Source organism: Buteo buteo, chromosome 12 (assembly GCF_964188355.1).
Source record: "Buteo buteo chromosome 12, bButBut1.hap1.1, whole genome shotgun sequence".
NCBI classification, from domain to species: Eukaryota; Metazoa; Chordata; class Aves; order Accipitriformes; family Accipitridae; genus Buteo; species Buteo buteo.
This window is the reverse complement of record NC_134182.1, coordinates 42,265,226-42,275,453: the sequence shown is the minus strand read 5'-3', so window position 1 is coordinate 42,275,453 and position 10,228 is coordinate 42,265,226. Positions and strand designations below refer to the sequence as shown.

General features: G+C 49.4%; 1 protein-coding gene across 3 annotated transcripts; it reads left to right on the top strand.

Annotated features, from left to right (window-relative positions):
* Nucleotides 1-224: 224 nt before the first annotated feature.
* On the top strand, nt 225-9,800 carry NCAPH (non-SMC condensin I complex subunit H). 3 transcript variants are annotated; one of them, XM_075042132.1, is made up of 17 exons: nt 225-432; nt 550-643; nt 977-1,069; nt 2,040-2,175; nt 2,708-2,826; nt 3,163-3,352; nt 3,944-4,035; nt 4,186-4,391; nt 4,867-5,015; nt 5,562-5,665; nt 6,110-6,232; nt 6,558-6,665; nt 7,349-7,516; nt 7,841-7,957; nt 8,187-8,272; nt 8,595-8,670; nt 9,137-9,800. In XM_075042132.1, exons 1-17 carry the CDS (start codon nt 233-235, stop codon nt 9,194-9,196), a joined length of 2,121 nt encoding a protein of 706 aa, XP_074898233.1. In that variant the 5' UTR covers nt 225-232; the 3' UTR covers nt 9,197-9,800. The 3 variants fall into 3 exon arrangements, with proteins under 3 accessions (XP_074898233.1, XP_074898232.1, XP_074898231.1); XM_075042131.1 differs by having other exon boundaries at nt 226-432; nt 2,711-2,826; nt 5,559-5,665; nt 9,137-9,799; XM_075042130.1 differs by having other exon boundaries at nt 226-432; nt 5,559-5,665; nt 9,137-9,798.
* The last annotated feature ends 428 nt before the right edge of the window (nt 9,801-10,228 follow it).

Below are 10,228 nucleotides of genomic sequence, written 5' to 3'. Positions count from 1 at the left end.
TCCGGCGGCGGACTGAGGCGCCGCGCCGCGCCCCGCCCCCGCCGCAGCCGTTGCGCCCAGCGCATGCGCCCTGGCGCGGCGATTCAAACCCGACGGGGCGGAGAGCTCCGCGCCCGATTGGTGGCCCGCCATCCGAGCCGCGCGCCGATTGGCCAGAAGGCGAGGAGTAGGCGGGGCGGGGGCGGGTGGCGGGCCTGAGGCGGCGAGGCCCGTCCCCGACCCCGCCGTGAGGATGAGCGCCCCGACACCCCGCCGGGCCCCGGCCGCCTCCCCAGCCCCGCGGTCCCTCGGCAGCACCGGCACCCCCGTGTTGGCCGAATGCCCCGGTAACGACGATGAACGGGAGAGGCGGCAACGCCGGCGCTCGAGGGCCGCCGACTTCCAGCTCGGCAGCACCGACTCGCCGCTGGGCCTCGCCTCACCCGCGCCCAGGTACGGGTGGGCTCGGTCTGAGGAGGTTTTTGGGTTTTTTTGGGGGGAGAGGGGGTTGGAGGGGGGGAGGGAGGTACGCGGAGGAGGAGGGTCCCCAAATCACCGTCTTTCCCCCAGGCAGACGGAGGAATGGCTGCCGGCCCTCCCCCAGTGGACCAACGCTCAGATCTCGGATCACTACAGCACCTGCATCAAGCTCTCCACCGAGAACGTGAGTCGGACACCTCGGGGAGGGCTCCTGATCCCGGCCCCTCTCACATCACCTCTGTCTGGCAGCGGTTGCAAGGCCGGGAGGGATTTTAAAACTACTTGAGCCTTGGCTACGCGATTCTTCTTCTTCCAAGCCCTCTGAGCCACGTTCCTGATCCAAGCCGTGGCCGGATCTGGGCTTCTGTTGCTGCCTTCCCTGCAGTAACAAAGTAGGACGTGGCACGGACCGTATCCCCTCGGTCCTGCTGTAAATACCTCCATGACGTGAGGGTTTAGACAGTTTGGACAGGTGTCATTTGCCAGGTGATCAGTTCCGAGCTGTGCTTTGTTTCAGAAAATCACCATGAAGAATGCCTTTGGCTTACACCTGATAGACTATATGACTGAGATCCTGAAACAGAAGGGCTCCGAACCGACCGACTTCAAGGTGAGAAGAATCGCTGCCTAGTTATGGTGGTGCTTTGTCTCTAACTGGCATTTAGCCTAAGGTTTAGCCAATAACAAACCTCAAATAACGCTGAAGGTAACTGAGCTTGTTACTTGCACTAAAAATACCTGGTAGAGGCAGCACAGTCACTTTTCGCAGAAGCTTACAGTGTTGAATCCTTTTGTACCATAGAAATTAAAGGCTGAATTCTTTCAGCTATGGTCCTTCAGAAGGAGAGCTTGTTTAAAAGTAAGACTTGTGAGGCTTCTGAGGTAAATAATGGGTGTTACAACTAGTGACAAAACAAGGCTGAAAGAGAAAGGAAGTTAGTGTGGCTAACTCCTGGTCTAATTTTGATCCAGGATGGATCAGAATAAGAATGTGCCAGGGCAAAGACTTATTCGCTATAATAGTTGACTGATGCTAGGAGGGAGAACTGAATTATTGGGTGAATGAACAAATGGCAGGGTTTTTGAATGCATCCTCAAGGAACCCCTGAGCTAGCTGTCTCATGGTTGATAGAACTGAGGAAGGGATGGGAAACTGCACAGGTTTTCAGTCGGTAGTCTTTCGACTTAGTAATTTGAGAAAATAGAATGATACCAAGAGGGTGACCCAAAAGAAGGCATGGAGGAGAGAGGTCTCTTGGGAGATGCAAATCTGCACCTTTCTGCTTCTCCACATTGCTTAATCTTGGCGATTTTTTTAAGTATTTTTCTGTGTGATCCCTTCCAAAATACCTGACAAAGCAAACTGTAGGCTCTGCCTCAGAAGACACATCTTGACCCCTGCTGTGCACCTAGGTCTCCAGTAGGTTTTGGAATAAATCCTTTTCCAGTTGTTCACAATTTTGCTTGTAATACAGAGCATTCGGAAATTTGAGTCTGCAGCTTGCCTTCTATGTTTGCATCTCCTAGATGAGACTCTTTCCTTTCTAACTAAAAATTGCATCCTTTGTTCCTCCTGTCAGATAGCAGCTGGCACGCTTGATGCCAGTGCGAAGATTTACGCCGTGCGTGTGGATGTGGTCCATGCAGATACATACAAAGTTCTTGGAGGCTTAGGCAAGGACTTACCTACAAAAAATGCAGACAGCCCGGAAGGAGGTGTGCCATTCACTCATTTTCTGTTAAGCTCTTCCTGTAAGACAGATGTCAGTGTACTTACATAACACCCATGAATTTCGAAGCACTTTGTACATCTAGGAGTGTACCACTAACTTCATTTTCAAGGGCTGGGAAATCCTGAATTAGTTTGCCTGGGTACTTGAGCAGGGAGGGTTGAGATGAGAACCTGAACCTGTTGCTCAATCCTGTATTCAACAATTTGGCCCATCAGATTTGAATGCAAACCAAAGGTGGCCTAATCTGAAACATTAAAAACGAACCGGCCTCCTCTTTGCCGTCCTTTGCTTTGAAACGAAAATGTGCTGTTAAGATAAAATAGAGTCAATAATAAGAAATGCAGCATCCAGTCAATAAAACATTGGTGGTTCATGCTAATAGATACCTAATTGGGTAACTTCATGCCCACTGGGTTTTTGCACATTTGTCCTACAAACTGAAGTAAAAGTTGTGCTATCTCTCCGCAGGGTATTTTAGCAAGTTTTCTAAGTGTAACTTGTTCTTTTCCTTTTAGAAGACAGTGCAGTTCCTGAGGCTGTCAAGAGAGTTCAGACAAAGAAAAAGCACTTATTCAAAACCATTGAGAAGAACTTGAGTAACATCAATGTGTCGGAGGCTAATCGCAGATGTGAGGTGGGTGGAGGGGGGCTGCTGTAGCAGCTGCGTTCTAGTGGAGGAAAGGAGATGTCGCCTCATCTTTCTCGTTTCTATTGTTTTCCTTATTGTGCATTCCTTTCATGGACTCTAACATTCACATGCACATCTGTGAATTCTGCTATTATATCAAGAATGTTCCTAGTCACGTATATTCCTCCTGCATGAGGCAGCTGTGAGAGCTCTCTCCTCGCTGAAAAAGATGCGTGGGTCATTGTCCCTTCGGATCTGTGCTTCAAAGTCTCCTGCAGAGCCCTGCTTCACCCCCTCCATCTACTCCATTCCTTGATTCTCTGCTTCATTCTGTACCTGTAGGTTGATCCCATGTTCCAGAAAACAGCTGCATCTTTTGATGAATGCAGCACAGCTGGCATTTTCCTCACCGGGCTGCGTACCCAAAGCTGCCACAGTGAGCTCCTCTTTGACTCAAAGATCGTGCCTCTCCCTTCTTCAGAGACGCTCACGCTGCCAAACTCTGATCCTGTGAAAGTGACGGATTTGAAGTGTGAGTGCCGGTAACTGCTAAGCAAAGGGGCCCATCCAGACTTTTCGATCCTTTTCATCTCCTAAGCATGCTCATTTTAGTCTCAGCCAGCTTGAATTGTGCTTTTCTTCACTTTCTTCACTTGGCTACCCTGTGGCTCCATTGCTCTGAGCCTGATCGAATTGAGACTGGTTGCTGGATAAACAGGACCTTTGTAGGTTTTAGATCACTACGTGTAACTTAACCTCTGGCAGATCTGTCACACAGCAAGTATACGTGGTCTGAGCCGTGCACCGGTTGAGATTAGTGTGCTCCAGGTTAAGGACTGACCTTCTTAAGAGTGTTTTGAGCCTGTACATACTACCCAACCCCACTGCTCTGATACGATTCCCAGCGTTATGCCCACCCTCGAGTTAGGGTAGCAAGTGAACTCTCCCTTTCTGCTGAGAAATGAGCCTGACTGCTTTTGCAGTGAGCCCTGCACCACCCTACATGGAAGAAGGGCTGCCTATATATGTGGCTTTAAGAATGATTTAGTGCCTAGCACTTGTTTTAGGTGCTGGTTGCTTCATCCTATATCTAATCTCTCCCCCTTGCTCTCCTTGTCTCTAGCCCTGCTAGCACAGTGCATTGAAAAACGCCCCATCTGCTCTTCGCTGGCTGGTTTCCAGTTTACAAAGTGGGATGCTGAATCCCATGATGAGGTATGTTTGTTAGCTCTGTGCCAGGTGGGATACTTGAGCTGTATTCTGTGCTCACCTCCAAAGCAATCTCCCAGATACATGGGGCAGTTTGCGCTGCAGGGCTGCTGATATCCTGCAAATTTTTTTCCTGAGCACTTTCTTCTCCTACAGTCAGTGTCAGCCCTGTTGGAAAAATTTAAGAAGAGCGACCAAGTGTTCAATATCAATGCAGAGACAGACAGTGACGTGGAAGACTCTGTTCCCACCCTGCCAGATGACAACTTCAATTCTGACTCCCCCAGGACTACAGAAGCAGACAAGATAGGGGAATTCAGAGAAAACCTCAACTCCTGTGGGACACTCTGCCAGAGCAAGAGGTAAGTAGTTACTGAAAATCTATAGCTTTGCTTTGATAGCAAGCGACAACTTCTGGCAGCTCTCTGAGGAATCTTTAATTTGCTGCGTAGACATTTCCCATCTGCCTATAGCTTGCTTTCTGCTGAAGTTTTGGGTACGTCCAGGAGTGCCTTACAATAGTACCTCTACCCTCCAAGAGGACCTTTTCCTATGGTCACCTTTCCCCAGAGTGATTGCTTGCCTACTCACTCTCCTGCCCAGTTTCCAGCCTGCCCTTTGGCAAATCCAACTCTGTGTTTGCAGCAGCCTCATGGACTCCAGACAATGCAGCACCCACAGTACCGTTCACTCATTAAAGAGCCAGAGTCCTGCACTCATGCCGGCAGAGGGAGTGGGTGATGTCTGTACGGAGCTGATCTGGTTATTAAATGCACGCTCAGGCCTGGTGTGTGCCAAAGGAATGATTTCACTGAGCAGCATGTGTGCTCTTTCCAGAACTGATGTGGTTCCTTTTGGAGAGGGAGACATCGGGACCATGTGCCTTCATCTCTCCATGAAACCAGGGGAATACTCCTACTTCAGTCCCCGAACTCTGTCAATGTGGGCTGGCCCAGAGCACTGGCGTTTCAAACCTCGACACAAAGGTACATATTTAGAGACAGCGGCTCATATGCTACAGATGCAGCTACTGCCAGGTCCTGCTTACCTTTGGAGATGGGTGCCACCTGAGTTGTAAAGTAGGGACAGTAAAGAATGGGACGAGCCTGCATGGCTCTTTTCTAGCCAGATGGGAAACAGCACTGACTTCAGACACCAGGAAGGCTCTCAGTCACATGCAGATCCTTTGGTGTCTAACATATTCTCTATTGTTTGGGTTTGTTAATGATGTTCAAAGTTGAGGGGGTGTCTCTCACTGCAGCAATAAGAGATACTAGCACTAATACAGCTCCTGGTGTTGTTTCCCACCTTCTGCATAAAACCTGAAGATTAAATTACACTTTCTGCTTCTATAAAAAGATAATGATCCCTTTAAAACATGAAGCTTAGAAAAACAGCTATTGCTTTCCTGTAACAAAGGGAAAAGTCCTTGTAGGTGACCTTTCTGTGTGGAGCAGATGCTCAAGTTAGGAGTGAGCTTGTTGTCCTTACTCTGTGACAAAGCACTGACAGTTTCTTGCTTTCTGCAGCAGATGCTGACTCTGAAAAAGAGACTAAGAAAAGAAGTGCAAAGAAAGCGTTTGAAATCAACTTTGATGAGGATATTGACTTTGAGGCATATTTCCGTAAGACCAAGGTACGTGCTGAGGTTCTGCCTCTCTGCTCTCTCTTTTGCCATATCAGTGTGTCTTGGAACTGTCATCTGCAAATGGTTCATATGCTCCTGTGAAACTGGCTCTGTAAACCCAACATCATGTATGTTCCTTGGTGCAGGGTCTTCTGACTCCAGATCACATTACAAATAGAGATTTTTACCAACCTTGGGGTAGAGAATCAGGGTGGATTCTTCCTGGCTTATACGCTGTCAGTCAAAGAGACCCTGCAGCTCCAGCTCTGTGTCACAGGGTGCTGCACAGAAGCCACTGGTTGCACTGACTGGACCAGTGTGGAACTCCTCTTCAGAGGCATCTCAGAACTTGCCACCTTTCAGACGAAGACCTGTGTTCAAAACACTTACTTGTGCATTAATCTTCCAAGTAGCGCATAGCTCATGGGTAATGGCATTTATTACCTTTCCCAGGCATCTGTAACTCTAGCCAAATCCATTCTGGAAAGCCAGAATGTGAAGAGCACCACGCTTCCCGCAGACTTCAACTATGACCCTAACAACATTCTCCAGCTGTTCCTCAAACCAGCTGTTAAGGTAAGAGTCTTCTCTAAAAGCCTGTTGGCAATGATTCCATGAACAAAACCGCTCTTCACCAAATGCTTGAAGTGCTTCGGGATGCTCCTTAGGGCTGGAGACGGGCCAGCATGTCTCTCGCTGAAGTGCCCCACTTGTGGATGCCGAAGTGGCTGTGCTTAGCTGTTGTGCTTTACAAGGGGCTTGCTGGAGGGCTGGCATGTGAGGAGGAGGAGGAAGAGCTAGCAGGCTGGGAAAAGAAGGCGATGAAGGAACAAGGCGCAGGTGTTGCTTGGGGAAGTATTTAGAGTTTTTTCTTTCCTGATCCCTGGTCTTGTCTCTGTAGCTCTGCAGGACGTCTGAGCTGGACAGCTCATTGGATCACGAAGATGACATCGGCGAATACGATTACAACAACCCCAATGACACCTCCAATTTCTGCCCTGCATTGCAGGTAACTGGAACAAGATTTCTTTCTGTTGCTTATACTTGATATGTGATGGGAGTAATTTAGGAAGAATCTGTGTCTGGAATTAATTACTACTGAAAAAGAATAGGAGCTGCAGATTATGATGAAGCTGTACAAGCCTCTGTGCACACTGCTGTCCCCTCACCCTTAATGAAATCAACTAAACTCTGCCTTTGGTGTTTGCCAGTCAGTTTGCTGCAGAAACTCTGTTCCAGCCTTTTCCACAGACCTGTGCCCTAAAGCAGGAGTAAATGCCATTGCTTACCTCTTCTGTCATCTCTACACAGTGAAGTTTGCTCCCAGCTGTTTCGAGCTCCCACTGAAGTAGATTTCTCCTAAAGCTTTAGCTTTCTGCCAGGCCAGCACTGCCTCCTGACTGTGTTTGTGACAAGTCTGGTCCCACGCTGGCAGGAGAGCCCTCATCTCTGTTACCTTTCTGTGTAGAACAGTCTTTTGATACTCTGTGCTCTAAATCTCCCTTGAGTTTAGCCTTAGACCAGCCTAAGCGCTATGGGGAGAGGCTAAATAAGAACATGTTCCATGGGGAAGGTGGACAGGTATCACCACTCTCCTGAGAGGCGGGTGCTCTTGTTATCTCGGTGCAGGACAACTCTGGCTCCTCAAAGATGTCTCTGGGTAGCCTCACTGCTGTATCTCTTCTTGATCAGGCTGCAGACAGCGATGATGATAATGACCCCATTCAATTAATGGGCCAGACAGGGGACTTCAACCTTACCAGCCACCCTGAGGGTCAAGACGCTGAGCTCCACACGGTTGTCAGCAATGTCGATGTCACAATGTATGGAGAGCTGAACCTCATTGCTGAGCCCCAGAAGGTAAGGGCTCATGTTGTCGCCAAGCTGTGAACTGCTCACTTGGGCAGGTCTGGAGCAAAGCCTCTCAACACCTCAGGTGGTTAGAAGTCCTGAGATGGCAGTTTCCCTGGTGCAGGATTCTCCTGGGTTTGCTACTGGACACTTTATTCCCAGATGAACCCTTGTGTAAGAGGAGGGAATTAAAAATCAAAGGTTTAGTAGTGAGATAGCATTTACCATTGTTCCCAAGAACCATGTTTTGATTGTTCCTGTGGCCCTAAGTGAGGATAGTGCTGCTGCTTCTGCTCAGCTGCTCTCAACTAACCCTGGACTTCTTTTCCTCAGGTCAATAAGATAGCAATTCAGTATGCAAAGACAGCCAAGAAAATGGACATGAAGAGGTTAAAGAAAAACATGTGGGACATCTTGTCTAAAGGAGAGAAGAAAGAAAGAGTGGCTGAGGTGAGTGCAGGGGGAGCCAGATACCTCAATAGGCCCGGGACTGTGCTTAACCCCTGCAGAGACAGTCTTGGTCAGGTTTAGCAGCAATTCCTTTCTAGTAGTTTTGCTCCCATGGGATGGTTGATAAGGACAGACTGAGTGTAACTTGCAGTGGTTTTTTCTCTGAACACAAGGCTGAATACTGGGGAGCAAAGTCCATCTCAGCAGTGTCTGTCTTTTTGCTAAATAGATGGAAGATGCAGAGAAAGAGGAGGACACATCCATGGTAGCAGGAGAGAAGGTCTTCAGCAGCATTACAAAGGAACTGCTTCACAGGTAGAGAGGCCCTAAAAAAGGTTGGACTGCAGCTGGGGGACAGACTTCAGCTGAGCTTGGGCAAATGCTGACCCCTCTGTGTCTATATTACAACCTGCTAACTGAACCCTGATGGGGAAAAAAAAATCTCTTCTCTTGCTCTCTGGGAGCTACGGGTTGCATTCAGCTTGGCAAATTCTGTGCTAGTGGGAGGGGAAAGGTAGAGAAAACCAGATCCCTGGGGAAGAGCTAATCTTTCACAACCTGGTCCTTGCAGACACACTCCATCCGCTGGGTTTCAGTAGGCTCTGGCCATCCTAACTTCCTCCCTTCTGTTTTGTAGGCTGCCTTCTGTGATGGCTAACAATCTGTCTGTCCCCTTAGCCTTCGCCTGCCTCTTGCATTTGGCAAATGAGAAGGTAAGTGTAGCATGCACACAGGAGACGTGGCAGGAGCAGCGGGCGAAACGCGCAGTGAAAAGTGCCAGGAGCAGGGCCATTTTCTTGCTACATCAGGACTTCTCAACTTAAGTCCCCGTTTCATGCTTATAGTGAACATAAATCAGGCTAATGTGCTGGGAATGACAGCCCGTGGTTAAGTACTCGTAGCATTTCCAGCCTAACTGCTGCCTGTCCTTCCTTGTCCTTGGGTCTGGCAGCAGAGAGGTGAGCTCCTGTTGCTCAGTGTTGTTCTAAGATTGTGAGAGTTCCAGACTCCAAAGCAACAGCCGATGGGAAGCCTTGGTCTTGCGTGTGTTACTGGTGACAGAAGGGGCTGAGGTTGTTCTGAACCATCATCGTGCGTGGGTTTTTTTATGCCAGGCCTTCAGACTCTGAGGGGAAGAGTCTGGCTTTGTCAAACTTAGCTTTTCTTTTATATTCCCAGAATCTGAAGCTGGAGGGCACAGAGGACTTGTCTGATGTCCTAGTGAAGCAAGGCAACTGAGCCCTGTGCGGAGCAGACCACCGGGGCTGACCCACAGGACAGAGCTCAACTTCCCAGCTGGCCAGTGCTCGCTCTGGACTCTCTCATCAGTGGCAGATTTTTCTTGTCCCAGCACCGTTGCTGAGAAATCCCACTGGTCTCTGCACTTCACAAAGACTTCTAAATCAAGGATGTCCTACTCAAACGTAGGACCTGTACAGATGGACAGTTGCAGCTCAGCCTGCCTGGCTCCTGCCATCTTCGATCCATCGGCTCTTTCCTGTGTCTGGGTAGCAGAGTTCCTCCATCTCACTGTGAACTGCCAGTGCCTGCTAGCAAAAGGTCCCTCTGTGTGTCACTCACTGTCTGTCTGTAATTCCCAGTACGTGGACTGACTGTTACTCGTGTCTCCAGTTCCTCCTGTAGTCCTGTTCATCCCCTGAAATTATTGACTTTTTATACTGAGCTTAAAGATAATAAATTGCTACAGGCTTTGTTGATGGGCCTTTGAGATGGGGAAGGAGGAGTCTCCAAAACAGGAGAGAGGTTAAAACAACAACACATGAGTGTCAGGGAGCAGCAAGAGCAGGGTGGCTCCCTAAAGAAAGGCAAACCAGAAGTCACAGGGGATCGCACGGCCGGAGCATCACCAGCCAGGACCCAGTCCTCCAGTACCTGAACAATGTGAGCAGGACCAACCTGGAGATGGTGGCCAGGTTCAACCAAGAGTTGAGATCACCACGCAAGTGCATGGTGCTGAGGCAGGTCCAAGATGAAGCCAGGAAGTCCGTCTGCAGGTCAGGATCGGGTCTGAGGCGATGAGGCAGGGAGAGCAGCACTCTCAATGCAGCTCAGGCAGGGACTGAAGCCCTTCAGCTGAGCTTCGGTGGAGCTCCTAGGCCATGGGTGCCGGTCAAGGCCCCTGGTGAGGCTGGTCAAGGCCATTGGGGCTTATTAATGCCCTCAGGGCCCTTGACGAGGTGGGTAGAGAACAGCTCTGTGCAGGGTGGGGGAGCCTAGACCTGACTCCAGTGCTGTCCCTGTGCTGTCAAC

What these genes read in the sequence shown, in the direction of transcription:
- NCAPH (XM_075042130.1), top strand. Translation starts at nt 233, where the DNA reads ATGAGCGCCCCGACACCCCGCCGGGCCCCGGCCGCCTCCCCAGCCCCG. An exon ending in GAAAGTGACGGATTTGAAGT is followed by an intron (nt 3,353 to 3,943) that starts GTGAGTGCCGGT and finishes CCTTGTCTCTAG; the next exon opens with CCCTGCTAGCACAGTGCATT. An exon ending in AGAAAGAAAGAGTGGCTGAG is followed by an intron (nt 7,958 to 8,186) that starts GTGAGTGCAGGG and finishes TTTGCTAAATAG; the next exon opens with ATGGAAGATGCAGAGAAAGA.